Here is a 27,585-nt window from a genome sequence, read left to right on the forward strand (position 1 = left end):
CGTACCCCCATAGACGTTTGTCACGCCGCCCACCGTTCTATTAGGTACGAAGTCAGCTTTCATTATATATATGGTGTAATGGGAAAAGATGTTTTCCTGAAAGGAACGTTGGCTACTCACGGGGTATACACCACAGGAAAAGGAGTGGGAAGGATAGAGCTGGTCTGATAGACCCTGGTTTGGCCTGGCGTGATGGCCTGGTTCCAGACATTGACATAATTGGTGGTAACGGGAGCGATAGAAAGTCGCGTGGGAATGGCCGAATTCTGCATGGATTTGTAGGTCACGACATTTCCGTTGGCCAGAGTTGTGGTCTTGGTGGCCGTGGAGGCCCATGTGATGTGCGTGTCCCACTCGCTGAAGGTAATGGTGGTTGTAGTTTCCAGCGGCTTAGGCGGCATGATCATGAGGCAAGGCGGCACGCAGGTTACGACTGGAGAGGGCTCTATCCAGACAGTTGGGTCGATGGTGACAGTCGTAGTGCTCGTGGTGGTGGTTAAAGGACTGGTGCCATCATCATCATCATCATCTGAGTCTCCTAGAGGATTGGTCTCCAGGTCAATGGCCCACTCGGCCGTGCCACCGAAGTTGAACTGCTCGTAGTATGCCATCCGGCTCGCGCGCGTAGTGGAATTCATGTATCCCACCCATTGGGTCTCGTTATAAACCAGAATATCAGTGTCGTACGTGGAGTAAGACTGGGTCGTCGTATCCGAGGCTAGAATCTCCTCCATCTCGGCCTCAGCGATGTATCCGGCTGTGTCAGTGCAGGGTCCTGCGGCGCCCGCAGTATCATATGTGCACCACGACTCATAGCAACCCGCGGTGGTCATATGAAAGGAACGGCCGTAGCTGGAGACACCGACGCGAATGTCTTTCGTCGCTACCCCAGCTTTGGTGATCATCGCCAATGCCCACATTGTTTCCGTCATGTTCACATGCGAGAACAAACAGTCTCCGTCGCTGCAACCCCATTGCGAATACTCGTTGCCTAGATCCCAGATACCATGAAGATCGTAAGTCATGTAATTGATATAGTCAACGACTTCGGCCATCTCAGCGATTGGAAAGGCTTTCAGATACCAGTACGATGACGGAGCAGTTACCGAAATGATTGTATCATTGGCCATGAGTGCACGCAGGACTTTCAGAAATTCCAGATAGTTCTCGCCTTCGTCTGAACCACCTGCCGGAATCCCGGAGATATCAGGCTCCCCAGGGTACTCCCAATCGAAGTCGACTCCATCAAGTCCTTTCTCAGTAATGAAATTGGCCACATTCGTCGCGAACGTCTCACGATTTGCCGCAGCGGTTCCCTCACGGAATATCATATACGTGCTGCTGCTCGTAGAAAAGTCCCATCCACCAAAGGACAAGATTCGTTTAGTCCCAACCAGTTTCAGAAAAAGATTAAAATCGGATTCCATCCCATCTACATTGATAGAGAAGTCGGATGCAATGTTTCCAAAGCCGAAATTGACATGCGTATACTTTGTTGTATTCACGTCAGAGGCCTCCCATCTGAGACACGTACGGTTGACACTGCTGGCTTCCAGATAACCAATCACATCATATCCTGACGGCTCCTCGGCATAGTTGGTAATGTTCGTTCCACAGTTATAGATGCAACCATTTGAGCCAGCGGCTGCGGTACCTGGGGCACCTGTGGAAGCTCGCGTGTCATTGCAGTACAATGGGGTAGTACCACACTGGCCCCAGACATCACAACATGCATTTAGAGGGCACGGGTTTAACTGAGCCCAGTACCAGGAAGTGGGTGCATCAGTGAAGTTGGTTCCCGGCACCTGGGGCCCACAAACAGCGTTGGTTATAGCTGCCGGGTAGGGAGCATTGCCTGTGGAAAGACAAATGTTGGTCCCCGCCTGCAAGTCATCACATCCGTACCAGCCCCATGTATCGTTGTTGTAGGAGTCGATCTCCGCGACCGTGAGGCTATAAGTCTGCGCCAGCGCCGAACAAGTGTCACCGGACTGGACTGTGTAGGTATAACAGGTGCCGTTGCTATAAGCGGATGGGGAGAAATCTGGCAAACCCCCGGAGGAGCAGCACACATATTGTCCAACTTCCAGTGTCGAGCATAGATCTGAGGCAGTATTATATTGGTAGAACTCAGCAGCAGTGATACCACATTCTGAGACGAGTGTAGCACATGAATCACCTGACACGACCTGGATATAAGAACAGCTGCTGTCACGATGAGCCAGATGAACGTGGGTGTGTGAATGAGTGTGGCCGTGGAAGTGGCCGTGCTGAGAACGACGGCGAGTCAACGAGTGGGATGAGGTAGTTGTATTTGACGTGATGGTAGTGAATGCACCCGTACTGTTGCGAAGCCGAGTTTGACTAGTCCACAGGGTTGTTGTTCCAGAACTGTGGCTGTCATAGTCCAATATACAGTCGGCCTTGCTCCAGGATTGGATGTATTGTTGCACAGTAGTGATGTCTCCGTTCGTTGAAACTGCCACACCCAAAGTATTATTGGCGTTTGAACCGCAGTATTGCAAGATTGCCCGGTCGTAAGTGGAATTTTGTGACAGGGAGATCATTTCATTGAGTGCAAATTCCACGTTGGGAGTCAGCTGCAAACTGCCACCAAGGTAAACCCCGACGCTTACTCGATTAGAGTAGCCGAATAATTCTCCCTTGTGAGGGTTGGCAATCAGGTAGCTATGCATATCTCGCAGCAGAGCGAGAAGCTGCGAGCTCTCCGGCGGGGAGCTGGCTTTCCAAATGCCAACCTCATACGTAACAGGAGAGCTGGAGCCGCTGTCGGATGAATTGGTGCTGGATGGACCCCAGGAAGCAAGGTCTCCGGGGGTTGTGCAAGTGTAGATGGTTGAATGATGTTGAGGATCAGTCACAGTGTTGTAGATGTTGAAATCGAGAAGCATGCTTTCATTGCACTGCGCGAGTCTTTCCAAATCAGGGTAAACAAACCAATCGGCTGGGTCTGTGCTGGAGCATGGAGCAGGGCATGGCTTCGGCTTCTGCACTCGAGCTCGTGCCTGGATTTCACGCTCCGTGCTTGCCAGCGCTGGGTGAACCAGAAGGCTGCTCGCCAACAGTCCACCCGCGAGCTGCGAAATCAGGCGCATATCAGGAACTGCCGCTGCTTATAACTCAACAGTCGTTAAGAATGCCAGTAGTATACAAAAAAAAAACATAAGGAATGACTAAAAATGCGAGGCTGCAAAGAAGATATCTAAGGAGAGACACAGAGTAAAAGAAGGAATGAACGGTGATGCTAAGGAGACTCCGGCAGAGAAACTGATCTTTGGTGCTTCACAAGTGTTGAGAAATATAGCCATCTTAAATCATTCGAGGTATACCACTCATTCTCAGCCATCACTGTCACACAATGATTTATAATAGGCTGCAATATTTTGTATAGTATCATTCTCTCCCCTTCGTTTGGATGTAATTACACCCGAAATGAAATTATTGCCGGGACCCCACTGGTCAATGCAGGCAGTCGTGACCGTCCACAGGATCCGGCCCGAAACTAGTGAGATCCGTCTCAACCCTAACACAGATCCGGGGAAGCTCAGATACAACCAGACCACAATTTACCCCTACCAGTAAGATTTGGTGGGACCGGGCAATTTCCGACTTGCCATTGCTATTTCTCAAGCCCCAACCACCGGATAGCTGCGGCCTAACCGAAGCAGAATGTTGTATGAGGGATCTACTTGTCTCTGGCACGCGATACTGGCTAGTTTTTGTTAGTTGACCACGCCCACTGAGAGTCATTTCCCAATAACAACTCAGACCATGAGGGGAGCTCAACTTGCATCGCTACTGAATCCACTGTCTAGTCCGATGTGAAGTTGTTATTGCTAACTCTGGCGGATGGGCTAATTATTTACGCGGTGTGCTCAGAAAGGGGCTGTGGACGAGAGAAGCGTTTCACCGAAATCGTCATACTATAATGGCGTCGGGAATATAAATCTAGTTCTGATTTTCCTGTAGAAAGAGAACATTGTGAGTGACTATACTTTCAATGATTTGAGCACCGCAATGTTGCGATCTCTTGTTGCCTTGGGGTTCACTATCGGCCTGCTGGCCATGCCAGGAGCTGCCGTTACGGTAGACAATGCCTTCAATATCTTTACTGGTACTGGTACTGGTAGCTGCGCCAGTCGATTGTCAAAGCTCGAGGACTTTTGGATGGATACCAATACCTTAGCTTCCGGCCTTGCAACTGCGTTCGACACCGCCGAGGATAAGGACGCGACCAGAGATCGTGTGGTCGCCCAAAAGCTTTTCACGGCATGGCTGGGAATCAAATTCGATAATTCCGGCGACACCCCAGCAATTAAAGATGAGTCTAGTCAAAGCTCCATGATGGCTTTCATGCGTAAGTAGCCTCTTTGCCGCTTTCAAGAGATAAAATTTAATACGTACGAAATCAAACAGAAAATTCCGATGTGCTAAACAAATTCGTGGCCAGTGGAGAGTATTCGTCGTACAAGTCTCCGCCTAGGCTATTCTGTGACAACTTTGGAGACTGGTTTGACTGGACAGATCAAGCCTTTGACGCTTCAGGAAATCCCGTGGAATTGAACGGAGTCGCTCTGACTATCGAAGAGATGTATGAGCAAGTAAGGCAACAGGCGGGATATGATTCTCACCGCCCATACTGGATTTCCGACATGGGGGTCTATGTCTTCCCAAAGCCAACATCGAACGGCGACTTGTGCGGGGCGAGTGCAAACGGCAACCCCCTTCAGGGGGTGAGCATTCCTGGCTACCCGGAGGGATACTACCAGGCTACCGTCAACGGAGAGACTGAAATCATCGAATACAAAGCCATGGAGGACATTGTGCTGCTATGTCCCGACTCGTTTGATAGTCAAATCCCGTGGGAGTATGACATTCTCGCCAGCCTGCCAGAAGTCGAGGCAGAAGACGGGGAGTATCTGTATGATGCGATGCCCCGGAGCAGCACCTTATTCCACGAACTTTGGCACCTGGTGACTTTCTGGATGGGGTTGGACAAGAAGATCGATCAACCAATAACCGGTCGGCTTACCGATCACTCTTGTAAGCTCCTCCCAGTGGCTGCTTATTGACCAAGTCCTTGCGCTGACCCGACACTGTAATTCTCAATTGCCAGATTATACGGAACAATGTCTTGCACTTGCGGCCGGTTGGTACAAAAATATATATGCTGAACAAAACGTCGAAAATTATGTTTTTTTGGCAATGAGCTGGTGGTACTGGCTTGAAGAAAATGTGGCATTTTACGACGGCGAACCTCATGCCTGGGATTGGGTGCCCGAAGAGGGGGAAGATGACGATGATGGTGATGATGATGATGATGAGGAAGATTAGGGGACCACTGATAGATGCTATATAGCCGTCGTCAGCGACCGGTGGGCCCCGGTAGCCAGCTTCGGAGAGTGCATACGGACAAATGGCGGCTTCTTAGCTATAGTGATCAGAGACATTCTTCCGATTCCCGACTTGCTTGATCGAAGCATGTATCTCGCCCTCTCGTAGCCAGATATAACTTCTTCTCTGCGACCTTGTACCTCCGCAACCGGTCCGGATCACCTGTTCGCATCGATATTTGATGGAACCTGTGTAATAGTGCCTTGTCTATGCGGTCAACGGAGTGGGGTTTTCACCGTCTCCTACACGTGTTCCGGTCATAGTACCCCTGTAACCTTGGCGCAGGATCTGTATCTTGCGTGTAGTGTGGCATGATGCATGCACGCTACAGTGAGTCATTTTCAAGATAGTCGATGATTCCTGCGGTGTCACACTCAGAAATCAGTTTTTGGCCAAGAATCGCTGTCATGGATAAATCTAAAACCGGGCTTTTGAACCTACGAACGGATGCAGTATCCAAAGTCAGGCTCGCCCCACTCACCAGTACCCCAAGGGTTCTAGTAAGCCTCAAGGACTCAATAGTGGATGGGTCCATCCGCCCGTACCCGTAGAGCGTTCGGAGATAAAGCTTTCCAGGCAGACCCACGGGAATTTCTTTCGGCCGCAACTTCCCGAAAACACTCTACGAAGTACTAGGAGTATTTTTTATTTACGCACTAGATTGTCCAACCAATCTTGTTTCATTTCACCTTCCGAGTCCCTTTGGAAAACCCCCATCACCATCAACAACAAGCTACTATGAACAAACTTCCACCGGAACTTATTGATGCCATCGGAAGTCATTTCGATTACTCGGACTGGTGCGCCCTCCGACTCACATGCAAGATTTTCTATCAACTCTCTTCTTCCCACTTTGCGAGTCGTTACTTCCGGCGTGTCAGTGTCATTTTAACTCAGGAGGCTCTTACGGCGCTTGAAGCCTTCACCCTGCAAGAATCATTTAGAGATGTGGTGGAAGAACTGAGTCTCATACCTCAAGTATTTGGGGACTACGAGGTAGACCTTAGTGCTTTTGAAATAATCCTACGCTTCTGTGCGCCCGGGAGTGAGAACTGGTCAACCGAGGAAGTTCAAAGGCAGTATATGATTTACCAGGCTGCTCAGACTGATCACCTAGCATTTGCAGAGTCGGAGTGTTTAGTAGAGAGTCTTACTCGATGCCTGAATCGATTGAGAAATGTTTCTACTATAGGGTTGCGACCCTACCCTCCCTCATGGCCAGGCAAAGAGAAGAGTCGATTTATCTGCCTGGGCATGCGCGCTTTGCGAAAACGGCTGCCCTTTGACCCTTGTGCACGGCTCCTGATGCCCAGTGCGTGCCGCTTTGCCGATCGGCCTTTGAGCACGTGGGGTCTAGTGTGGAATATGTGGAACGACATAAGGCATCCAGTTTGGACCAAGGGGCTCACCAGTCTCCTCGAAGCCATGTGCGCCGTTTCTCCCCCTTTGGAAGTCCAAAGGCTATATACTTGCTTGGTTGAAGATGAATTATCGGTTCCCCCTGACTGCTTCACTCTATCTGAGCCTCTCTATCAAAGCCTTGGATGTGTTCTTCGTAAGCTACAGAACCTGGATATTTGCCTCAGACGCTCAAATCCGAATGATACTACTGAATTTCTTTCTTCTCTCGTTATCCGGGCTGCTCCAAATCTCCACGTTCTCCGACTCACCTTATGGGATCAGTTCCATGATTTAAGCCCGGATCATTTCGACAACTTGGCCCAACAAGTTAATTTCACCCGCCTTACAGAACTTCATCTCCATTGGATCGAACTCACTCAGCCTAGCTTCCAGCTATTCCTAAGCACAGCCGCTCCAACCCTGCAGGTCCTGACCCTGGTTGCAGTCAGCTTGAATGACCCCATTCCAGTAGCTATGGGACCTTCACGAAGGTTCCGTGCGGCCATATCCACTGTTTGGCGTCGCTTCATGAATACCTTGCGTGACACCATTCCATCTATCCGCTACTTCAAGATGCGGGCACTTGCATATCGCCAGAATAGGTTTGAAATGATAGATCCATCAGAAAGGGAGCTCATGACTATGGGTCACTGTCTCAGAGGCCAGCACTCCAAAACCCACTTCTACGAGATCAACACGAAAATGAGCTTTGTCGAGTGGATCGATCGTATGGAACTGTGCGGGCGTCCCTTACGCCGCCCTCTACCAAAACATCGCGGTAAGTTGATAACAAGTGTAACCTCGCGACTCATGTCCATCACTAACTTCCACAACTTACACGATAGAGCTTCCCAACGGCAAAATTACATCTCCGGCCCCAGAGGGGAGATTTCAGTGGGCACGTTGACTTGTATGGATAACCTCTACAGCTTGCGTGGGCGAGATGACTGGGAAGCATCTCTCAAGATACAATGGGGGAAATTTTCTACCCACAACCGCATGGGCTGATTCTAAACCATCGTTCTTATAGCGGAATACATTCGCTTGGACAATCCTCGGAATCAACACTAGTAGGATAGTATAGATATTATGCCGTGTCAGCCGAAAATAGAATCCCCTCATATCATATTCCTACAGTATAAGTAAAGACATGGTCAATGTTCACATCGCCCGCCAGCTATTCTGCTTCTTCTTTCACCCCCTCCTGAACAGGCCCATCTGCTATCAAAGTATAGTCTCTAATGAGGAAGCTCAAGAGTGCACTGCATCCTGCCAAAGCACAACACACCGCCCACACAATGCGTAGACTATCCGAATACGCCGTCTTCAAATCCTCTTTAGCCGCAGATTCCGGTGTCTTCCGCAGGGTCTCCACCAACGAAGCAACATCCCTAGTATATTCATCTGCATGATACACATGAGCTGGATTCTTAATAAGCTTGGAGTACATGCAGTTCTGGAAGATGACTCCCCGGATTGCGATACCGATGGCCTGTCCCAGAGTTCGGAAAAAGCTGCACATAGCCACCGCTACGGCTAAGTGGCGCGGCTCATCAGATGCCTGAACACAAATATCAGGGCAGGTAATAAAGGGCCCGAATCCGAGGCCAGGAAGAAGCATCAGACAGACCCATCCTGCTACGCTTGTATGGGTGTTTTTGATGCAAAGAAGGCCAGAGCCCAAACAGGCAAGAAAGGAACCAAGGATCATAGCCCAGCGGTAGCGGCCTTAGCGGGCGATTAGTAGCCCTATTATGGCTGGCCGGCTAATGGAAATTAGGTGCAAAGTCTGCAGGTCTATTTGTTCCTAGGAAGGGAGCTTTTTCTCCAAGCTTCATTTTAGAGTGCTATGCCAATTGAGAACTTGTGCAACAGCACCAGAAATCCTATAATAACAATCACGAAAACAAAAGTCAGAAGACAATTCCCATCTCCACCATCAATCACATCACTCAATACAGAGGCTCCTTGTACGAGTCGAACCGGTAATGCCAGGTATCAATAGACACCTGATCGTAAACACAATCGAACTTGGTGGCGTTGTCAGACCATAACGGCCGCAAGGGCCACGCGCAGAGCTGTGCTTCACTACCAGCATCACTACCCGACGTGTACGTCGCATTAAGCCTCTCAGGTACGACGCCCTGCTCCACCCATTCGATTAGAGATCCAAGCGTGGTCTGTGGCCAAGGGCCATCTTGGTAAGCATTGACGGCACAGTGCGCACCCCCGGGAACCAAGAACAGCCGGTACCATTCATTTAGTCTAGCCGTGCTCTCGTTGAAAGAAAGCTCAGGGTTATAGAATAGACCTGACGGATTCATGGTAGTGAACCGAGGAAGCGGGTGGGATACTGGGGTCCGATTCTCCATGGTAATGGATTATTTTGACACCTGCGTCACGGGTAGCTGACAGGTCTGGCCATGTGGTCTGCAGCGTGTCTTCATACATTTGCCATCCGGCGTACATGTAATCGCGCAGTGTGTCATAGGTGAAGTTAGACCAGTCGAGATTGGATGTTTCCTGGAGTTCGATGAAACGGGAAATCCACTCCGTGCCGCCGTTGACACTGGTTGAGGCAGTCCAATTGTTGGTTGTTTCGTCGTAAACGGTGGTGGCATCATCGAGGGATGTCCCGTACTGGAAGGATAGATATGCACGAAGACCATTCGAATCATGAAGCCCCTTGAAAATGGCCTCTGCGAGAGCAACACCTTCTGCTGTAATCGTACCATTTTGGGCCGGCTCATATCCGGTGAGGGCACTGGTCGCGTTGCAAGAATAAGATATGCCGATTAAACTTGAGAGGTTGAAATTCAACTTGCACAGATCAGTGCGAGATACCACGCCATCAGTCCGACCGTCGAGGGCGTCACAGGCATCAATAGTCTCATACATAATCTGCTCCAGCTCGCAGGGAGGAGGATAGTACCCCATAGTCTTTTCAACAACCGGTGGAAACATGTGGTTGATTTGTTGTTGTGAGAAACGAATAGCAGGGGCTCCGGTAACAGCACCATCCCATTCATCAGCAAAGCGCTGGAGCTGACTCCAGCCCTCACGGCCTCCTTCCGAACAACCCTGGTAATAGGAATATAACTTGTCTACCGCAGTCATGTTGAAGAATGACCGGGTGAAGGCCTTGCCGATCACGGACATCTCATGATGCGCCTGATAGCCAAACATGTAGACAGCAGGCCAATTGGCTGTCCCGTTTCCGAGGGGGAACACATCATCAAGCTCGTTATCGAAATCGCCAAAGCCACCATCTGTAATACCGGCTGCGGCATTGTAGATGATACCCCCGGGAAGGGAGTTGGTGCCTGAATTGATTGCAAAGGCACCGCCGCCTGTAGAAAGCCACCGGTTGGCGAACTTGTCAGGCGCAGGAAGCCAGAATTCGAGCTGTACTGTATCTCCCGCGCCCTGGTGAGAGTAGCTGAAGGCCACGGAGCAATAATCAATGACTCCGGAAGGGAAGTCTGTACCAGTCACAGACGCGTTCTTGGTGACTGACACAGAGATCGACGAGGTGTTAAATGTGACGCCTGAAAGTATACCGTTCTTTGGAAGGGCAGCTTTGGCGTAGGTGGCCGTGCAAACATCATCCAAAGTGGCGGCAAATGCTGTGGTTACCGCACCCAGAAGCAAAGCAGCTCTCCGCATTGTGGTGACCAGATCGACGGCGGTATTCAGATATACTAGAAGAACCAACTGTAGGAAGTATATGTGAGATGGTATTAGCTCTCTGAAAGCAGGATGTTATGTCCAATTATACTTGTATCGCGGGAGGCCTCATTGGGAACTGTTACATATCCATCGGCAGTCGGACAGAAAACAGATAACTGTTCCTTGTGCTTCAGGCGCTACTAAATCAATTAAACGGCATCACACCGATGAACGCGTCACCATGTGTTAGCCAAGAGATGACAAGGTACTCGAAGAATCAGAGGGGTGGGGTAGACGAAACCAAATAGCTCATGTTGCCTAGTAGGGCACCGGACCGCACTCTATATCACGGGGAAGGGCGTAGTACGTCACCAATTGTACCTATCAGTCTGCATCAGGGTCTGAATGAGAATTGAAGCTTGGATTTGACTATCAACAGGGCTTACGTAGGTAGCGGAGAAATGCGGGCCTGCAATTACGGATGCGCTCCATGAATTTGAGCACCGATGCCCGACAGAGGCTATCTATAATCACTGCAAATTAATATATCGGCGGAGGGGGAATATTATGGCACGGGGTTGGATGCCTCTCTCCGACCTAGAGTACTCTAGTTGTTTCAAAACAATTCTGCCAGGTTGTTCAAAATTCAGAGTGTGCCACACTTGAGACTAGGTTTTCAGCAGATAATGGCTAAAGGTATTCAATCGTCGAGGGGAGGGGAATTGCAAGTATAATCCGCTTATGAGAGGTCTTCATATGTCTGTGGTCATAATCAAATACCTGATCTCCTAGCTGAGAAAGTGACCTCCGATTCGTGTGGCTAGATGTCTATTTTCACATCAATCCAGGGTCCAGCTAGATGATTGGGGATATTGTCGGCCAAAGCCGAGGCAAAAGTGGAGCAAGCCCGCAACATCGGAAGTTGATATCATCACCGACCTCCGGCCAGATCTTCCCCGATTGCGCGTGCACGCGGAATTTTTAATGATTCTAACCCTGTCGATCGGTACAAAGCAAGGCTTCCTCGGATAATTCGGCCAGTGACCAACGAGCATCCTTGCCCGTTTGAGACACCTTCTGAGGGAGGGACGCGTCTCCTGGCTCTTGCGCCAGTTCAATGTAGTCTTCTCCGCCGAGACATTATAGGCTATGTCATGTACTTATTGGTCATACAAACAATGTATCACTGGCTTCCATGACGGACGAGAGCCTCTAGCCAAGACACACTATAGTAAGGCAAGCATTATGTGTCCATGGTCCTGCAATTACCTTTCAGAAGTATTCTGTCAGATGAAGCCCACTGTACAAGAGACTTGAGATTGGATGCCGCAGTAGCGCTGAGTGAGAAGCAGGATGATGTATAAGAAGCGGATCCTGTTCTCTTCGATCCTCGAGATAATACCTCCTTCATCACTCATCATTTTCTATTCATATGATCTGTCTATTCTCAATGAGATCTTCCCTGGGCATTCTATCCGCAGCTTCTGTGGCAGCCCTCGTGGCGGCCACTAGCTTAGACTCCATCTGCACGGTGGACTACGTCCAGGCACGTTTGCCCGCAGATGATCTTATTCCTGGCGTATCAATGAATGCTGAGTCTGTTGTTGTCAACTCAGTTTACAACGCTTCTGTCAGCGGGTCCTACGACTACCCGGATGCCTCTTTCGACTATTGCAATGTCACTTTCTCCTACACCCATGCCGGGCTCAATGACACTGTCAATGTCTGGTACTGGTTACCCGCTCCGGACAGCTTCCAGTATCGCTACCTATCGACGGGCGGAAGCGGTTATGCCATCAATACATTGAGCACGGAACTCCCTTCGGGCATCATCTACGGTGCAGTCTCGGGAGCAACGGACGGTGGTTTTGGAGGGTTCACCAGCGCACTGGATGATATCTTCCCTTTGGAGAATGGAACAAGTAACTATGAGGCATTGTACATGTTCGGTTACGAAGCGATTCATGAATTGAGTATCCTGGGCAAGGAGTTTGCTGGCCTCTTCTTCAATGCGAGCAATACCAAGATCTACAGCTATTATCAGTCCTGCTCTGAGGGTGGTCGCGACGGATGGAGTCAAGTCCAACGATTTGGTGACCAGTTTGATGGAGTGATTACTGGTGCCCCTGCCATCCGATTTGCGTTCCAGCAGTTGGTGCATCTCTTCTCCGCCTTGGTTGAGAAGACCCTTGACTACTACCCCCCTCCATGTGAGCTCGAATTGATTGTGAATGAAACTATATCCTACTGCGACCCTCTCGATGGCCGGACAGACGGAGTTGTCGCCCGATCGGACCTTTGTCGTCTGAATTTCAACATGTCCTCCATCGTGGGCAAGCCATACTACTGCGCCGCAAGCTCCGGGGGCGGCTCTGGTCCTGCTAAGCGTGGAATGTCCACGAGTCCTGCGCAGAATGGAACCGTCACAGAAGCCGGAGTGGAGGTAGCCCAGGCAATCATTGACGGGCTGAAAGATTCCTAGGGTCGGCAAGTCTACCTGTCTTATCAAATGGGTGCCTCGTTCGAAGATGCCACTACTGTCTATGACTCAGAAACTGCCTCGTGGGATTTGAGTATCAGCCAGATCGGTGCCGAATTCGTCACACGCTTCCTGTGGCTGCAGGATACGTCCGATCTATCCAGCTTGGACAACGTCACCTACGATACATTGAAGGGGTGGATGTACGAAGGTTGGCAACGCTATGAGGATTCTTTGCACACGACCTGGCCTGACCTAACCTTATTCCGCGAGAATGGGGGCAAGATCATCCACTACCATGGTGAGGCTGATGACAGCGTTCCTCCCGCATCATCCGTTCACTACTACGAGTCCGTTCGCAGTGTGATGTACCCATATATGTCCTACAATGAGAGCGTCGACAGCATGCATGACTGGTATCGCTTGTATCTCGTTCCTGGTGCGGCACACTGTTCTCCCAATGACTTGCAACCTAATGGTCCTTTCCCGACTACTAACCTCGCGATCTTGGTTGACTGGGTGGAGAACGGGGTAGAGCCAGTGACTCTGAATGCTACTGTTCTTTCTGGGGATTACGAGGGCGAGGAGCAGAAACTCTGCAGTTGGCCTCTGCGACCCCTCTGGGTGAATAATGCCACAAAGATGGAGTGTGTTTATGACCAGGCCTCTATCGATACGTGGAAGTGGACTTTTGATGCATTCCCCATTACTGTGTGGTAGGCGGCTGCCCCACTGGAAGTTGGGCAAATGCGGGTACTGAAAAACGTGGATGAAGTGTGTGGGAAGTACTCCGTCCGTATACTACAGACCGAAGGTGTTATTTATATAATGCAGTAAACCCTTCTGATTAGTAGCATTCATTATGTTGAAGTTTCTTAGTAAAACCCACACCGATTACTACTTTGTCTGGCTATATTTTCACATTAAGTAATGTATAATCGAGTCCCCGTCCACACTATATCATAGAGAGTCGTTATGCAGATGTCCATGAACTTTCTTCCAGAGATTCTTCCAGAACAACTCCCGTTGCTATTCTACAGCTTGATCAAGTATATTTGGTCTATATCAATCGTTTCAATTCAGAATCTGACACATACGACCACAGGGTGTGGAAAACAGGGCTTCCCGTCCGCTCAGCCGTACTTAAGCCACACGCCGGGAGGTTAGTAGTTGGGTGGGTGACCACCAGCGAATCCCTTCTGTTGTATGTTTTTTTCTTTTTTCTTTTTTTGTTTTCGTTGCTGATTGATCACCTGAATATAAACGAAATTAGGTTAATTATAAGTGTTACAAAGCGCCCAGCCAATATATTCTTCCGAAAACATCAATAAACTTGCAAAGTCGCTCTTGTGCTTCATCTCCCTCCATGGCCATAGGAAATGTCATTCTCCCTATCTCTACGGACACTTCCACTACTCCCGGGTTGAAAATGGAATGTGACTTGCTCATTTTAGCTAGATTGTCGGTCACTATTCTTCCGTGACATAGAGGGCAGGATGGATCAAACGTATGTATATTATTTATCTACATCTCAAGATGATGGCTGGTAGGTAGGTAAGAGGCGCTTGACTATAGCGGTTGTCTCAACAACAACCTACTGAGCATTCTCAAACTCCAAACCCGCCTCCTGGCGCACAGCGCCATACATACCCGCCACATCACCCCTCTCACCCATATGCTCCTTCACCTTCGCCATGTAGTCATCCGCCAACTCAACCCCCTTCATCCTGGCGCCCACCTTACCCGCCAGATCCATCGCATGACGGGCATCCTTCCTAGCCAAATCAACCGCAAACAACGGCTCCTTCCGCTCATGGTAATCACCCGACCTCATCCTAGCGGAGTAAGCAACGTAGGGACCGGGGAACACAGCCTCAAAGAACTGATGCAAGGCATCCGTGCCCAGACCACACTTATCCGCAACCACCAATCCCTCAGCAATACTCTCGACCATACCCAACACAAATGTGTTACCGAGGATCTTCAACTGCGACGCCTTAGCAGGGGGCTGATCACTGAAATCCACAACCGCCTTGGCAATAACTCCCGTCGTGTAGGGCTTGACCTTCTCGACGGCGGCGCGGGGGCCCGCCAGCACGGGGATGACCTGGCCGGCGGCGGCCATGGGCGGGGCGCCGAAGACGGGACTGGCGACGAAGTGAGCACCCTTGGCTTGGAGCTTTTCGGAGATGGAGGTTGTGGTGTCAGGGTGGACGGTGGAGCAGTCGACGAAGAGCTTGTCGGTGAGGGGGGAGCCGCTGGCAATGCTGGCGTCGATGATGGATTGGATGGCGGCGTCGTCGCCGACACAGGTGAAGATGATGTCGGACTTGGTGACGGCTTCGGAGATGGTGTTGGCGATGGTGGTGTTGGGGTTTGCGGCTTGGAATTCTTGGGCGCGGGCGATGTTGCGGTTGTAGATGATTAGGGGAGTGGTGAGGGAGCCTTTGGCGGCGAGGTTTTTGGCCATGCCCTGTTATGAAAGTTAGAGGTTGTGGATTGTTGGTCAGTTATTGGGGATGGGGGATGCGTACGCGGCCCATGTTACCGAGGCCCAGCCAGGCGAGTTGAGGTGCCATTGTGTGTGGTGTGAGAAGGTGATGGGTATAGAAGGGAAGTGGTCACGGTAGAGATGTTGATGTCTTGGTGATCTCAAATGGAGGATGGAGAAAGTGTTGCTTTAATGATGAATAGGAGAATGCCATGTCTGTCTGTGTTTATATACCTTTTGTCCCGGGTGTTCTGGTCATGGAATCTGAGCAGAGCCAAGCTGATAAACAAACGGGGCATTTCTACAAAATCATCCTAAACGGGTTTAGATTCCGCCCACGCTTGTTCCGAGCGGAGGCTAAGCTGGATTCGGACGGTGTTTTGGCACGCAGCATCTTCCAGAAGGTTGACCTTGATGATTAATTCAGCTTAATAATGTAGCTGTCGTCCTTGATGATTGTCTTTGGATGTTTATTTGTGTTGTGTTGAAATCATTCACAGATGATGTGGGGTATATGTGATCCACTACCATTATACGCAGTTGGTGTTTGGGTCTGTCGGTCATTGTTCGTTGTCACATGTGTTGGTTTTATTTTTGCTGTGCGGTACTCTGCATTGTACTGATATATTATTCCACTACAATTATTGCTCATTGTCCGACCACATGAAGCTCATCAAGTATGTGTGATGGTAGCCACCGACGCAGGGACAACCGTGCTACGTACAGCAGACCCTGATCTGCCGGCTAACTTTGATCGGACTAGTGTGAACGAACAGGGCTTAGTGTCCGCCAGAGAAATTTAAGGTTGGTGCGACGGATGGAGACTAAGCCATAAGCGGAAGGATGGTCCGCACCCCGTCTTGCCACATCGCCTGCTCTGAGAATTTAGCTATACTGGCCAGAATAGCTACCGGGCGAAGTGCATATGGGGAAGCTTGGAAGATTTTGATCGCTGCTTACTTGTAGTGAGTGGTTTAGTTATAAACAAGGGACATTGGTAAGCGGTGGGTCCGGTACTTAACTTCAGATGGAGAAAAAGCGTAGGATCAACTGTGTGGCTACTCTAGTATCAGATTGGGTTTACAACCCTCTGTTAGATCTTCTCGATTGAGAATCCCATGGGATGTAGCCTTGGCTTTGGTAGGGGTTTTTTCGGCATTCCTAGGCAGTGTGTTTGGTGCCAGATTATACCCAGTCTCTAGGCTTATGAATCAGAGACCCTAGAGACTAATACAGTAGGAAAAAGTGTCCTCCATGTTCTGACAGCAACGAGCCTTGACTCGAAATGCTTATCCTCTGCGCTAATGTAAGTCTTACCTGATTTGAGAATCCAACGTTACATCTCTGTCTTCTAGGCAGGAACTTGCGGCATTTTTGGTCGCGTTAGAAGAACAAGAGAGGGGAAATGAGACATTTAGCAGGGGTTCAAGCTTGATTAAAATGGGTGCCTCTGGATGAGTGTTTGGTCTTGGACATGTGATACCCGCTTCCTCCTAGTTTGACAGGGGTTTCATATTAGACCAAAGTCTATGTCATGCTGGAGACCTGCCAGCCATCAATAACATCAAAAGGTCTTATAGAAGGCCATCCTTCTTTCTCCCTTCTAAAAGACATATCTCAGAAACCATTCTACTTTCTTTCTTTCACGGTATCTCAAACAAAGCTCAAGCCCAATTCAATTTTCCAGGGTTGGAAGATGAAATACATTTCATACTGGCATCCTGTCCACGGGGTCCCCATTATGAATGGAAAGTTCCAAAATCCAACTACTGGTGTCATCGAAGAGATAACCGACAAGAACTTTGTGATTTGCGGGCCTCCATTCATCAAAACCACATGGATAAATCTGAAACCTGGCGACGGTTTTCGCATTATATGCACCGACTTTCCACCCCCAATCGAAGATGTTTTCGTTGCTATTGCGGGCCATGTGAAAGAAAAGGCGTACGAAATCGAAAATATCAGCGCGACCAAGTATGAAATGACGGTGGTCTGTTCAAGCGATCTGACTCAGGAGATGATGCACGAGGTGGTGATGCGGATGAAAGGGGAATTGTGGAAGGATGTGTACGTTCCGCCGGAGGCAATTGCGGCTTTCGAGGCATTTGTGGAAGAGGAGCGAAAGAAGGAGAATCCTCGGTTCTGATTCATTGTCTGTGAGACAAGACTCAAGCTAGTAGCAGTAGGTTGTGCAGTAGCTAGTTCCACTATGCTTGACTTGGCCTATGAGATGGTTCTTTTCGGACATGGGTTGACAGCTAATGTTACACATAACCAGTTGAAAGACACTACATTAGCAGCAATTTATCATTGAGCTTCATTCAACAGCCTCTGGGTATAAAACCTTACCCCTTGTAGAAAAAGAGCAATTCGACGGTTTACGCATAACTGGTCGGGGTACTGAATCCTAGCGAACTCAACATCCGCACTAAAATCTCACTCCGCTAGTCTCCAGCCTTGCAGCCTAAGCATTACCCAAGCATTTCTTTGCTTTATTCTTTAAGCCATGGCCTCCGATTAAATCCGCTGGCTCCGATAATATGCGACATTATCACTATCACCCTCTGATTCACCGAGAACACGTGCACTCTCTCATATCAATTAGCGTCCAGCCCTAGAGACTTTTTTCCTTTTCCAGACATTGTGTCTGACATATATGGGCTGGTATGTCTCACTCTGCAAGTCTGAGTCTTCCACTTGCAGCTTTAAAGTATGGGCACTGAGCTAATTCTTGGGCTGTAACTTCTGGTACCCATGTCTAGTCGTTTTAACAACATAAATCCATGAATACCAGGGACTCCCAAAGATTGAGGCATTTTGTTTAGGTCGTGATTAAGATCCACAGACACACATATTTCTAGATACGGCTGCGGGGTTCAGTCTACTCAATGGCGGTCGAATCCTGGCAAGTTCGACTCCAGCGTAACATCGCTCGGTGTCGACTTGCATGCTAGTTCAGCCAGCACTGAAGGGGTTTTTGTGACATGCCACATGGAAGAGAAAAGAAGGGAAGTTATGAGGAGAGTTTGCTCCTTCTCTACATCGACTGAGTAAGCAAGTACGAAGAGATATATATACCACTCCATCGCTGACCCTCAATCAGTACAAAACAACACCCTTACAAAGATCAACTTCGTCCTACAACGACTTCCTCGAATCAAATATTAACGTCTGCCCATCATGAAGGTAAACTCTCAAAGAACCTCTATATATCCACAGACAGCTCCTTACTCATACCACTATGAATGAATAAGAACATAAGAATCAAGCTAACAAGCATTCATCCCACTGTAGCCTACCTCCATCATCATCAACACTCTACTGTTGGTTGCACCTCTGGTATCCGCAGCACCCACTGGTTCTTCCAAGCAGGAGCGAACGAGCAAGAACCCCGAGCGTTCACTTGAGTATATCCTGAACTGTTCTTCGGAAACCTACACCTACTTCTGCGGACACCATGGCACAACCTGCTGGGGTCGTAGGGTCATGGGCAGCCAGCCGTGTGTGGCTGCATGTGAATGTTCTCCTATGAATGTGTGCACTTTGTCTACTTGTGGCACCCCATACTCTGGACACCTTGACGAGGACGCACATGCCGAGGAGGGTGATGGCAATGATGTTGCCTCCACTTCTTCATCCACTTCTGATGCTAGCACGGGTGGTTCCTCGGTGCCTGCTGTCTAAAGGCTTTCTTTTTGGAAACAATGACCAGCTCTGAGGACCCGGATAGAGGATACAAATGTGAGTGACACATCACCGGTACTTCAAGCCTGGTCGAGAAAGCCGCTGACACAAAAAGTGTAAACTAGAGGCAGCGAGATCCTTTGTCAAAATCATCTCAAGTCGTGATTAGAAGAATGCAGGGGTCATTAGATAGCCAAAGACACAACCATGAAATAGTACCCCTAAGGTTATGTCAAGCTCGAATGGCCGTTTCAAACCAATTCATATTCTAAAACCTGATGGAGCCCGCTATTTAGATGCTAGCTATGCAGGTGCTTCACCTTTAGAGCAAAGAAATCAGTCTAGAACGCCTCAATACCACAACTCTCGCAGTAATCACAAAGTAACGCATGCCAAAACGTAGGGAAGCTGCCACCGCAGCTGTAAACACAACCAAACATACACAAAAGTAAAAGTAAAGCAAAGCGTAGTCATACAAAAGTAGATATAAACGAGTGGCGCAGCTGACCAGCTAGTCAGAGCTAGCCTCTGACAGCTGCCTGAGTTACCCACCCTCTGCGTGCGTCCATTGTATTGCTTCTAACATATCTGTTCCTTCTGTTTGCGTATTCTTCACCGTTGACTCAGACAGAGCGTAAGCAGTTTCTTTTCTACCCAGTGTATTCAGTGTTTATTCCCTTGGCCCTGGAGTTTATGTGTTAGTGGCTAACTCAGGGTCGGGGTCAGTGTCAAGATTAACTTGACTAAATTGCCCGAGCAAGCCTGTTTGCAGTATGATTTCAGCGACGTAGTGGATCGTCTGCGGGTTGATATGATTGAATCATAGTCAGTGAGCTTATTCCCAAAAAGTATAAGGTTATGTCAAGCTTGGATAGCGTTCCGGATCCACCAACCATCACCGTGGGGCATATGATGTAATATCCCCTCTCCAACATGATATAAGAACCTTCATCCATTCCTCCCATTATTTTCTTCTTTCAATCTATATAATCAAGACAACCCCACTGAAATTACATCGTTCATCGTTAACGCTCATCCTCACCCTACCCTCAATAACCTACCTCATCGTCCTACTCCACCACCTCAATCAACCAAAATGTCCACAATCCACTTCCCCCACCGCTTCCTCCCCGGCACGACCGAAAACTTCGTATCCAACGAGATCTACGTCCCCAAGTTAACCGCCGCCCGGGTATGGCCGAACCTGATCACCCCGTCCCGCTGGACATCCTACTACAGCAACGTGGACCAAGTGACACCGCCCCCAACCGGCGACGGAACGTTCCAAAACCCCGGCGACAAGTTCAGTTTCGCGACGTTCGGATTCCCGCCTCTCCAAGCAGAGATCTGCGAATGCGTGACGCCCACAGCAACCTCACCGGGACGGTTAGCCTGGCGGGCGTGGCAGGAAGGAGACGAGGAGACGGCGCTGGAGGTGTATCATGCGTGGATTGTGGAGGATATGGAGTGGGGAGTGGTGAGGATTCTAACGCAGGAGGTGCAGGCGGGAAAGCCGGCTGCTGGGCTGGCGGAGAAGAAGCCGAATCCGATGCTTTTGGGACATCAGGAGTGGGTGGATGGATTGGCGAGGTTTAGTTTGGAGAATTGATTCATTGAGAAGGGGGGGATTTATGGGTGTTGTTATCCCTGTACATAGTGTGGAGATTCAATAGGGATGGTTTCGTGGTTCTTTGCATTCTTTGGTACTGGTCGCAGACATGGTTGAATCATGAATGAAGGGTCGAGGGAGGGTTGAAAGAGACCCTAGCATGTCCATTTCTATCCCTTGCAGATGCTTTGTAGATGGGTGTAGAGCCTCATTGGTGGAATGTGGATGCATGCCGATCGCCAGGCAGCTGCGCAGGCAGAAGTGCTGCCAAGCTGCCAGCCGGGGAAGTATAAAACCATTGACTATACGGTCTGGGCTTGAGATAACACACACCAGTCTCTCGTTAATTGATGAAATTTTGGTCGCGAATCGTGCAGCTCTATAATGGCCCCTGCAATGTCCGCCCTCTCGCAAACCCTGCGGTCCCTGACTCAGAGCAAAATCCGCGAGCTTGAGAAGCGACGCAAAATCTATGAGGCTGACAAGGCTGCCATTCTAGAGGCGACTCATGCCACTCAGGACCCTCGTCAGCGACTCGAGGGCCTGCTCGAGGGAGCAAGAGAGCTCTGTCCGTCGGCGTCCAGCGATCCAACTATGGGTAACATTGAGCGATGGGTCCATCAATCAATCTACGACTCGTCAATCCCGCCACAAAAATTGCAGGAATTTGAGGCTCAGCTTCTCAGAAAACTCAACATCCAAAGTCGAAAGCTAGACCTGGCTGACCTGTACTCGCGGCTACTGACGGAGTGGGTGGACCCACCGCAACAGGCGGCCCAGGATGAGAGCGAGATGGCGGTCGACGACGACTACATGGTCGTGGATGAGCGACAGAAGCAGCGTCTTCAGCAACTGTGTGATCAATTCGACGCGTCCGTGTTCGAGCCGTTGGAGACAAACGAATGGCAGATACGGGCGTTCCTTGATGACCTTTTTCCGGATGAGGAGAGTGTAAATGCCTTGGTCAATCTTCGCAGGCAGGTCAGGAACGATACTACATCATTTTGGGAAGAACAAGAGCCTTTTACCGCGCGATCGGTGGAATATTGTGTGCGTGGACTCTTGAATGAAGAACTTCTCAGTGAGGAGAAGCGGGAGATTATGAATTCTTTTCTGAAGACACCGGTCGCTCTGACTGAGATCGCCGATGTGTTAAATATGCGATACAGTGATATCGATAACTGGGTCTGGCATGCTGGGGAAAATGGTATTCCTGTTGTCCCCCGGCAGCAGGCAAATGGGAAGTATCGCATTTGGATGGACGAGGATCTCCTGCAGTTGATTTTCCTGCAGTATATCGGCACGCGACATTGTAATATTCTGAAGCGTCTATTGTCAAGGTTTGTCCAAAAGGACTCGGTGTGGAATTGGAAACCCGAGCGACAGATGACGGCACGCGATCGCCTTCGACGGAAATACTACATGGGTAATGACGAAGTATATTCAACTGCTGAGCAGTTGCGATTCACGGAGTACCTGGAAACATACTTCTTGTCGCAGCTTCCATGGTCAGAGAGAACATTGAGTGAGAAGGGCAATTCATATGATGACGACAATGAGGATGCTGGGACAAGTTCAACAAGGAATGAGGGGAAGAATTTCCGACAGCAGCTGCTACGGAAGATTGCCACGGAGGCGCTTGTCCGTCGACACTTGCACGGTTCAGCGGTGCTGGTTCAATCCGACATGAAATGGTACGCCACGTGTCTGCCGCACAGTACAATTGTCATTATCATGAAGTATATTGGGTTCCCAAAGAGGTGGATTGACTTCTATCATCGTTATCTGGAAGCACCCCTAAACATGGACAGCTCCTATGAGGGACGTGAGCCAGTTGGACCACGCATTAGGAAACGGGGAATTCCATTCTCGCATGCCGCTGAGAAACTGCTTGGAGAAATGATCCTCTTTTTCATGGATCTAGCAGTAAATCGCGAAACGGGCTTGCTCTTATACCGCCTGCATGATGACTTGTGGTTGTGCGGCGAGCCAGCCAAGTGTGTACGAGCATGGGAAGTGATGGGTAATTTTGCCAAAGTCACAGGGCTGGAGTTTAATTACAGCAAAACTGGGTCGGCTTATCTGGCTGAGTACAGAGATCCCAGAATCGCTGCCCAGCTCCCGAAAGGTTCAGTCACATTTGGATTTCTGAAACTGGATGCAGACTCCGAGACGTGGGTGATTGATGAGACCCTTGTCGATGCGCACGTTCAGCAACTCAAACAGCAACTGGACCGCTGCGATAGTGTAATATCCTGGGTCCGCACATGGAACAGCTGCATCGGAAGGTTCTTCAAGAATACCTTCGGTCAGCCTGCCTACTGCTTTGGGGAGCCTCATGTACGTGCCATTTTGACTACGTACAAGAAGATCCAAGATAGGATTTTGAATTACACGGCATCAACAAGTATTCCAGAACATCTGCGGGCAATTATCACAGGACGGCTTGGTGAATTTGAGATTCCGGATGCTTTCTTTTTCTTCCCCGAAGAATTAGGTGGACTTGGCCTACGCAATCCCTTCACATCCGTGCTCCTGGTTGAGGGTATCATGGACGAGACACCGCTAGCGAGGATAAAGCAATATCTAGAGGAAGAGAAAACTTTGTATTCTCAGCGAAAAAAGACGTTCGAAGACTTGAGCGATCAACGACGGCGAAAGATGCTAGAGACCTGTGTTACCAATGCAGATCTCGACGGCGACTTGGTGGCCGAGCGAGAAATCCATACGTTCATGTCATTCGAGGAATTTTCTCGATTCCGCGAAACTGCAAGTGGCAATCTCAGACGGATGTATATCGATTTGATGCGCGTTCCGACAATGCAACCACTTGATGAATCACCGGAGCTTGAGAAAGCTTTACGGGAGACACTAACCCAGGGGCAAGTTGGCAACTTGGACAGTGAAGAGCTATGGCACTTGCAGTTATATGCCGGAGAGGTGCTAGAGAAACTGGGAGGTCTTAGACTGGTGGATCAGAAGTTCCTGCCCGTTGGAGTTCTGGGGATGGTGAAGGAAACTCGGGTCAAGTGGCAAATGGTGCTCTGACATATCGTCTTCTTATGAGCTCTAAATTTCTGAAATATATGTAGTTATACAGTTCAAGTAGCGAATGATTTGATTTGTTACGCTCACACTCAAGGGTTTTGGATACTAACACATGTCTGAAAAAAATGTCGTCCGTAGACTTACAACAGAACACAAAGCAATAGAGTAATGTACTCAGAGAGAGGAACATCATTGATGCCTTTTTCATATTTCTGCAAGGATCAGCTTCGTGCAAAGTCAATGAGAGTAACCTATCCAATTGCATCTGCTCGTTCTCGTGTATGGCGTTTAGTGCCCCGATAGTATATGCATCAATGTCTGCACTAAACTGCTACTCAGTCACATTAACCTATCAGCGTTTAAATTCCGGGGACCAGAATTGCGTCGAAAGAGAAAGTCGGTGGTGACCAGTCGCGCTAATTCAGCCGCGGCTGACTAGCGGCGATGGGAATCAATAGCTGCATGCCGACAGGTTATTGCGATTTGCGACGCGGGTGCCGTCCCCACATTTATGAACGATAGTTTGAAGCTGGCTTTGAATATATTACTTTTTCTTGCAGAATTCGCTGGTTTTGGGGGTAAGTCGCTTGCAATTAGCGACCGCATATCGCCAATGTTTTGTCGATTTGTCGCGTCTACTGAGCACAACAGTAATTAGAGCCGGACACCCATCCTGTATAGTATTAGTGAGTCGAGTGTTCTTGTGTTCATGTGCGTAGGCTAGTTTAAGAGTGATTGGATTATTCAATACCAGTTAGTCAGACCATGAATGTTTCGGTGGAATAAGCGGTGTACACCGACATGTTCAGCTGAGTATAATAGTCAGCTAGGTGAGAAATTATCGTCCGTGAAACATGAACAAAGGTAGCTTATTGTCGCAAGATAGGCTAATCGTTGGTGATTACAATCCCTCTGTATAGAGTAGGGAACGACAAAGGAAGCTGTCGATGACCTCACGACTTCAAGAGTATACAATTTCAACCTCCGCGGGCCCCGTACGTCATAAGGCCAGTGGAAAGACTCTGTTAAGCACATTGTGACAGATCCAAGATCAGTAATGTTTAGTGTAATAGAACGTGAGGGTGCCGATCGACGATCTGAACCTATTAGCGTCTCATTCAGCCGCTAGCCGCGAAATACTTATAGTACCAGAGTAGCCACTGCCCGCCCATCATTTTGCATTCGCAGCGGGCCTGTGGCTTACTTTCTCCCATAGCGAGTCGTCAGTAACCATGAAGGGGTATTTTTCTCGGGGATTGGTTATCTCAATGGTGGCACCCGCAGCATATGCACAGGCTACAAGAGCTATAGCTTCGCTGACTGCAGCAGCGGCAACTGTGACAACGAGCCCTTCTGCTGCACCGCCCTTGTTTCCTTATGAAGCAGTACAGCTGACTGAGAATGCATTGGCTAGAGCTGATACCGCCCTTAATAACGCGAGTCTATCGAGGATATTTGCTTTCGGGGCAAGTAACTCGACTAACAGCAGCGGAACTCCCCAGCATCGTTGCAAGGTCATGCCAGGGGATGCGACATGGCCAACTGAATCAACCTGGAGTGTTTTTGACCAGTTGCTTGGTGGGAGCTTGCTTAAGCCTGCACCTTTGGCAGCATCCTGCTACCCTAACTGGCCCGAATATAATACCGAGCAATGTTCTGAGGTAACATCGAACTGGCTCGACAACTCTCTGCAGTGAGTATACCAGTACCATATTTCCGCGTCAAGGTAATTCCAAGCTGAGGTTGTTTCAGCTACGATGATCCTAGCTCCATCATGGCACCCTTGGATGAGGGTCGCTCATGCATGCCCATAGGGTACAACTATACCAGCACCTGTACGCAAGGCGCTTACCCTACGTACGTCGTCAACGTATCCACTGTTGCACAGATTCAGTTGGCTGTGAACTTTGCCCGAAACCAGAACCTTCGTTTGATAGTTAAGAACACCGGTCACGATTTCAACGGCAAGCCATCAGGAAAAGGAGGTCTATCGATTTGGACGCACCGACTCAAAAACAAGGCTTTTTACCCCTCCTTCACGTCTGACGGTGGTTATGTTGGACCTGCTATAAAGCTGGGAGCTGGAGTTCAAGTTTCGGAGGCGTATGACTTCGGCAAAGCGTTGAATGTGACCGTCATCGGAGGCGGATGCCTCTCTGTTGGGGTTGCTGGTGGCTTCACACTTGGTGGAGGCCACTCGCCATTGAGCAGCATGTATGGCATGGCGGCAGATCAGGTTTTGGCTCTAGAAGGTTGGATTTCCCTGTGACTCAACATATCATCCTTGGTGACAGTTCACTGATCAATCTACAGTTGTTTTGGCGGACGGTCGCTTTATCACAGCAACTTCCAAGCAGAATTCAGACGTCTTCTGGATGCTTCTCGGTGGTGGAGGCAGCACAATTGGTGTGGTCACATCCATGACCATCAAGGCGTATCCGAAATTGCCCACGACAATCGTGACTTTCAACTGGACGATGAACGACACTCCAAATGCTGAAGCGTTCTGGGCCGCTTTCGGGTCTTACCTAGACCACTTCGAGGACTTTGTCAATGCTGGAACATATGGGTACTATTTTCTGGGATCCTCGGCAGCTGAGAACGGTGAAGCTTCTTCCAATGCCACTGACTACAACTTCCGCATGGTCTCCTTTGTTGCGCCCAACATCACCATTCCACAAACGCAGAACCTGCTCAGACCTTGGTTCAATACCCTTAAGAGCCTTAACGTCAGCTTCACTCCCATTTACAGCCATGCGGATAACTTCTATGAAGTTTGGGAGGAGGATAACTTTCCTCTGGAAACCGGTGGATTGGACATATACAAATTGGCTTCACGTCTTCTGCCTCGAAATGTGTTCGAGAACCAAGACCTCCGTAACCGGAACTTCCTTGCTCAAAAGGACGCCGTTGAGAAGGTATGCTGACTGTTCAAATCGTATGCGTATTAATGTTAGTTACTGACCGTAGTAGGGCTTATTCATCATGGGCTTCCACATCAGTGGTAAAGGAAGCGCTGTCGAGCCGCTGACGAACATTGCAGTTTTGCCGGCGTGGCGTGACGCTCTTTCTCACGTCATCGTCGCAACCGAATGGGAGTTCACCTCGAGCTGGGAAACAGTCAAAAATTCTTCACTGTTTGTGACGAACTGGATGGATGCTCTTCGGGAGATCTCTCCCGACTCTGGCGCGTATATGAATGAGGGTGACTTGTTGGAGCCCAACTTCCAGCAGGCATTCTATGGTGCCAACTATCCGCGGCTGTATGAGTTGAAGCAGAAGTACGACCCGACCGGGTTGTTCTTTGCTCTTACGGCGGTGGGTTCGGAGGACTGGGAAGTTCAAGTCACGGATCCTTTGCCGTATTCGTGGAACAATAATGGGCGGTTGTGTCCGAGATCTTCTTGAAGCGGGGTGAGGTCAGTGCACAAATGATATATGAAGAGTAGCGCTTAGAGCCATCAAAATATTTCAGTGCCATCGTACCTGTTCTCGGAGGAAGGACAGGGGTATAGAGCGGTTGTCAGTTAATGCAGGCAAGCAGTTATAATAATAATCAGATTATTGCTTCCCCATGGTTCGAAATGATCCCAAGGCAAGGATAGAACGTCAGGATAAGGTGAAGAATGTCGGGAGGACAAAGGTGACACTAACACCGCCGGGGACAAGCTCGAGGCTGCAGACCGAGAACGTGACTTTCTCGAATCAGCTAGCCCCAACGACGACAACGGCCATGGCCAAGTATCAGATTCAGCTTTAACAGAATGGGAAGCACATCCCTTGATTCTT

General features: G+C 49.3%; 11 protein-coding genes across 11 annotated transcripts; 8 read left to right on the plus strand and 3 right to left on the minus strand.

The window, feature by feature from the left end:
* Window positions 1-116: 116 nt before the first annotated feature.
* On the minus strand, window positions 117-3,116 carry BO88DRAFT_345867 (glycoside hydrolase; the record flags this gene model as incomplete). The annotated part of the gene is made up of 2 exons (XM_025703317.1): window positions 117-2,205; window positions 2,293-3,116. 2 exons carry the CDS (start codon window positions 3,114-3,116, stop codon window positions 117-119), a joined length of 2,913 nt encoding a protein of 970 aa, XP_025560348.1.
* A 922-nt stretch (window positions 3,117-4,038) lies between these two features.
* BO88DRAFT_455959 (uncharacterized protein) lies at window positions 4,039-5,523 on the plus strand (the record flags this gene model as incomplete). The annotated part of the gene is made up of 4 exons (XM_025710897.1): window positions 4,039-4,378; window positions 4,438-5,064; window positions 5,138-5,326; window positions 5,381-5,523. The coding sequence occupies 4 exons, from the start codon at window positions 4,039-4,041 to the stop codon at window positions 5,521-5,523; spliced, it is 1,299 nt and encodes a 432-aa protein (XP_025560349.1).
* Window positions 5,524-6,121: 598 nt separating this feature from the next.
* On the plus strand, window positions 6,122-7,882 carry BO88DRAFT_392822 (uncharacterized protein). Its single transcript, XM_025705078.1, has 2 exons — window positions 6,122-7,594; window positions 7,662-7,882. The coding sequence occupies exons 1-2, from the start codon at window positions 6,154-6,156 to the stop codon at window positions 7,721-7,723; spliced, it is 1,503 nt and encodes a 500-aa protein (XP_025560350.1). The 5' UTR covers window positions 6,122-6,153; the 3' UTR covers window positions 7,724-7,882.
* An 886-nt stretch (window positions 7,883-8,768) lies between these two features.
* Window positions 8,769-10,482, minus strand: BO88DRAFT_427645 (tannase and feruloyl esterase family protein; the record flags this gene model as incomplete). Its single annotated transcript, XM_025709027.1, has 2 exons — window positions 8,769-9,107; window positions 9,133-10,482. The coding sequence occupies 2 exons, from the start codon at window positions 10,480-10,482 to the stop codon at window positions 8,769-8,771; spliced, it is 1,689 nt and encodes a 562-aa protein (XP_025560351.1).
* Window positions 10,483-11,935: 1,453 nt separating this feature from the next.
* BO88DRAFT_455962 (putative tannase) lies at window positions 11,936-13,684 on the plus strand (the record flags this gene model as incomplete). Its single annotated transcript, XM_025710898.1, has 2 exons — window positions 11,936-12,928; window positions 12,968-13,684. The coding sequence occupies 2 exons, from the start codon at window positions 11,936-11,938 to the stop codon at window positions 13,682-13,684; spliced, it is 1,710 nt and encodes a 569-aa protein (XP_025560352.1).
* An 804-nt stretch (window positions 13,685-14,488) lies between these two features.
* Window positions 14,489-15,661, minus strand: BO88DRAFT_468948 (NAD(P)-dependent oxidoreductase). The gene is made up of 2 exons (XM_025711586.1): window positions 15,499-15,661; window positions 14,489-15,437 (listed from the first exon to the last, which is right to left on the minus strand). Exons 1-2 carry the CDS (start codon window positions 15,541-15,543, stop codon window positions 14,559-14,561), a joined length of 924 nt encoding a protein of 307 aa, XP_025560353.1. The 5' UTR covers window positions 15,544-15,661; the 3' UTR covers window positions 14,489-14,558.
* Window positions 15,662-17,196: 1,535 nt separating this feature from the next.
* BO88DRAFT_455964 (uncharacterized protein) lies at window positions 17,197-17,601 on the plus strand (the record flags this gene model as incomplete). The annotated part of the gene is made up of 1 exon (XM_025710899.1): window positions 17,197-17,601. The coding sequence occupies one exon, from the start codon at window positions 17,197-17,199 to the stop codon at window positions 17,599-17,601; it is 405 nt and encodes a 134-aa protein (XP_025560354.1).
* A 1,034-nt stretch (window positions 17,602-18,635) lies between these two features.
* Window positions 18,636-19,139, plus strand: BO88DRAFT_417400 (uncharacterized protein; the record flags this gene model as incomplete). Its single annotated transcript, XM_025708303.1, has 2 exons — window positions 18,636-18,641; window positions 18,750-19,139. The coding sequence occupies 2 exons, from the start codon at window positions 18,636-18,638 to the stop codon at window positions 19,137-19,139; spliced, it is 396 nt and encodes a 131-aa protein (XP_025560355.1).
* Window positions 19,140-20,135: 996 nt separating this feature from the next.
* On the plus strand, window positions 20,136-20,915 carry BO88DRAFT_406648 (uncharacterized protein). The gene has a single exon (XM_025707206.1). It carries the CDS (start codon window positions 20,236-20,238, stop codon window positions 20,746-20,748), a length of 513 nt encoding a protein of 170 aa, XP_025560356.1. The 5' UTR covers window positions 20,136-20,235; the 3' UTR covers window positions 20,749-20,915.
* Window positions 20,916-21,089: 174 nt separating this feature from the next.
* On the plus strand, window positions 21,090-23,854 carry BO88DRAFT_437087 (uncharacterized protein). The gene has a single exon (XM_025709603.1). The coding sequence runs from the start codon at window positions 21,133-21,135 to the stop codon at window positions 23,794-23,796; it is 2,664 nt and encodes an 887-aa protein (XP_025560357.1). The 5' UTR covers window positions 21,090-21,132; the 3' UTR covers window positions 23,797-23,854.
* A 1,174-nt stretch (window positions 23,855-25,028) lies between these two features.
* BO88DRAFT_346016 (FAD-dependent oxidoreductase) lies at window positions 25,029-27,204 on the plus strand (the record flags this gene model as incomplete). Its single annotated transcript, XM_025703326.1, has 4 exons — window positions 25,029-25,489; window positions 25,549-26,048; window positions 26,110-26,714; window positions 26,770-27,204. The coding sequence occupies 4 exons, from the start codon at window positions 25,029-25,031 to the stop codon at window positions 27,202-27,204; spliced, it is 2,001 nt and encodes a 666-aa protein (XP_025560358.1).
* Between the last annotated feature and the right edge of the window lie 381 nt (window positions 27,205-27,585).

Source organism: Aspergillus vadensis (assembly GCF_003184925.1).
Source record: "Aspergillus vadensis CBS 113365 unplaced genomic scaffold BO88scaffold_20, whole genome shotgun sequence".
In the NCBI taxonomy this organism is placed as follows: domain Eukaryota; kingdom Fungi; phylum Ascomycota; class Eurotiomycetes; order Eurotiales; family Aspergillaceae; genus Aspergillus; species Aspergillus vadensis.

Excerpts from the sequence above, each read along its gene's own strand:
- BO88DRAFT_392822 (XM_025705078.1), top strand. The coding sequence starts at position 6,154 with ATGAACAAACTTCCACCGGAACTTATTGATGCCATCGGAAGTCATTTC. Across the intron at positions 7,595-7,661 it reads CCCTCTACCAAAACATCGCG|AGCTTCCCAACGGCAAAATT; the intron begins GTAAGTTGATAA and ends CTTACACGATAG.
- BO88DRAFT_437087 (XM_025709603.1), top strand. The coding sequence starts at position 21,133 with ATGGCCCCTGCAATGTCCGCCCTCTCGCAAACCCTGCGGTCCCTGACT.
- BO88DRAFT_406648 (XM_025707206.1), top strand. The coding sequence starts at position 20,236 with ATGTCCACAATCCACTTCCCCCACCGCTTCCTCCCCGGCACGACCGAA.
- BO88DRAFT_468948 (XM_025711586.1), bottom strand. The coding sequence starts at position 15,543 with ATGGCACCTCAACTCGCCTGGCTGGGCCTCGGTAACATGGGCCGC. Across the intron at positions 15,438-15,498 it reads GCCTCGGTAACATGGGCCGC|GGCATGGCCAAAAACCTCGC; the intron begins GTACGCATCCCC and ends CTTTCATAACAG.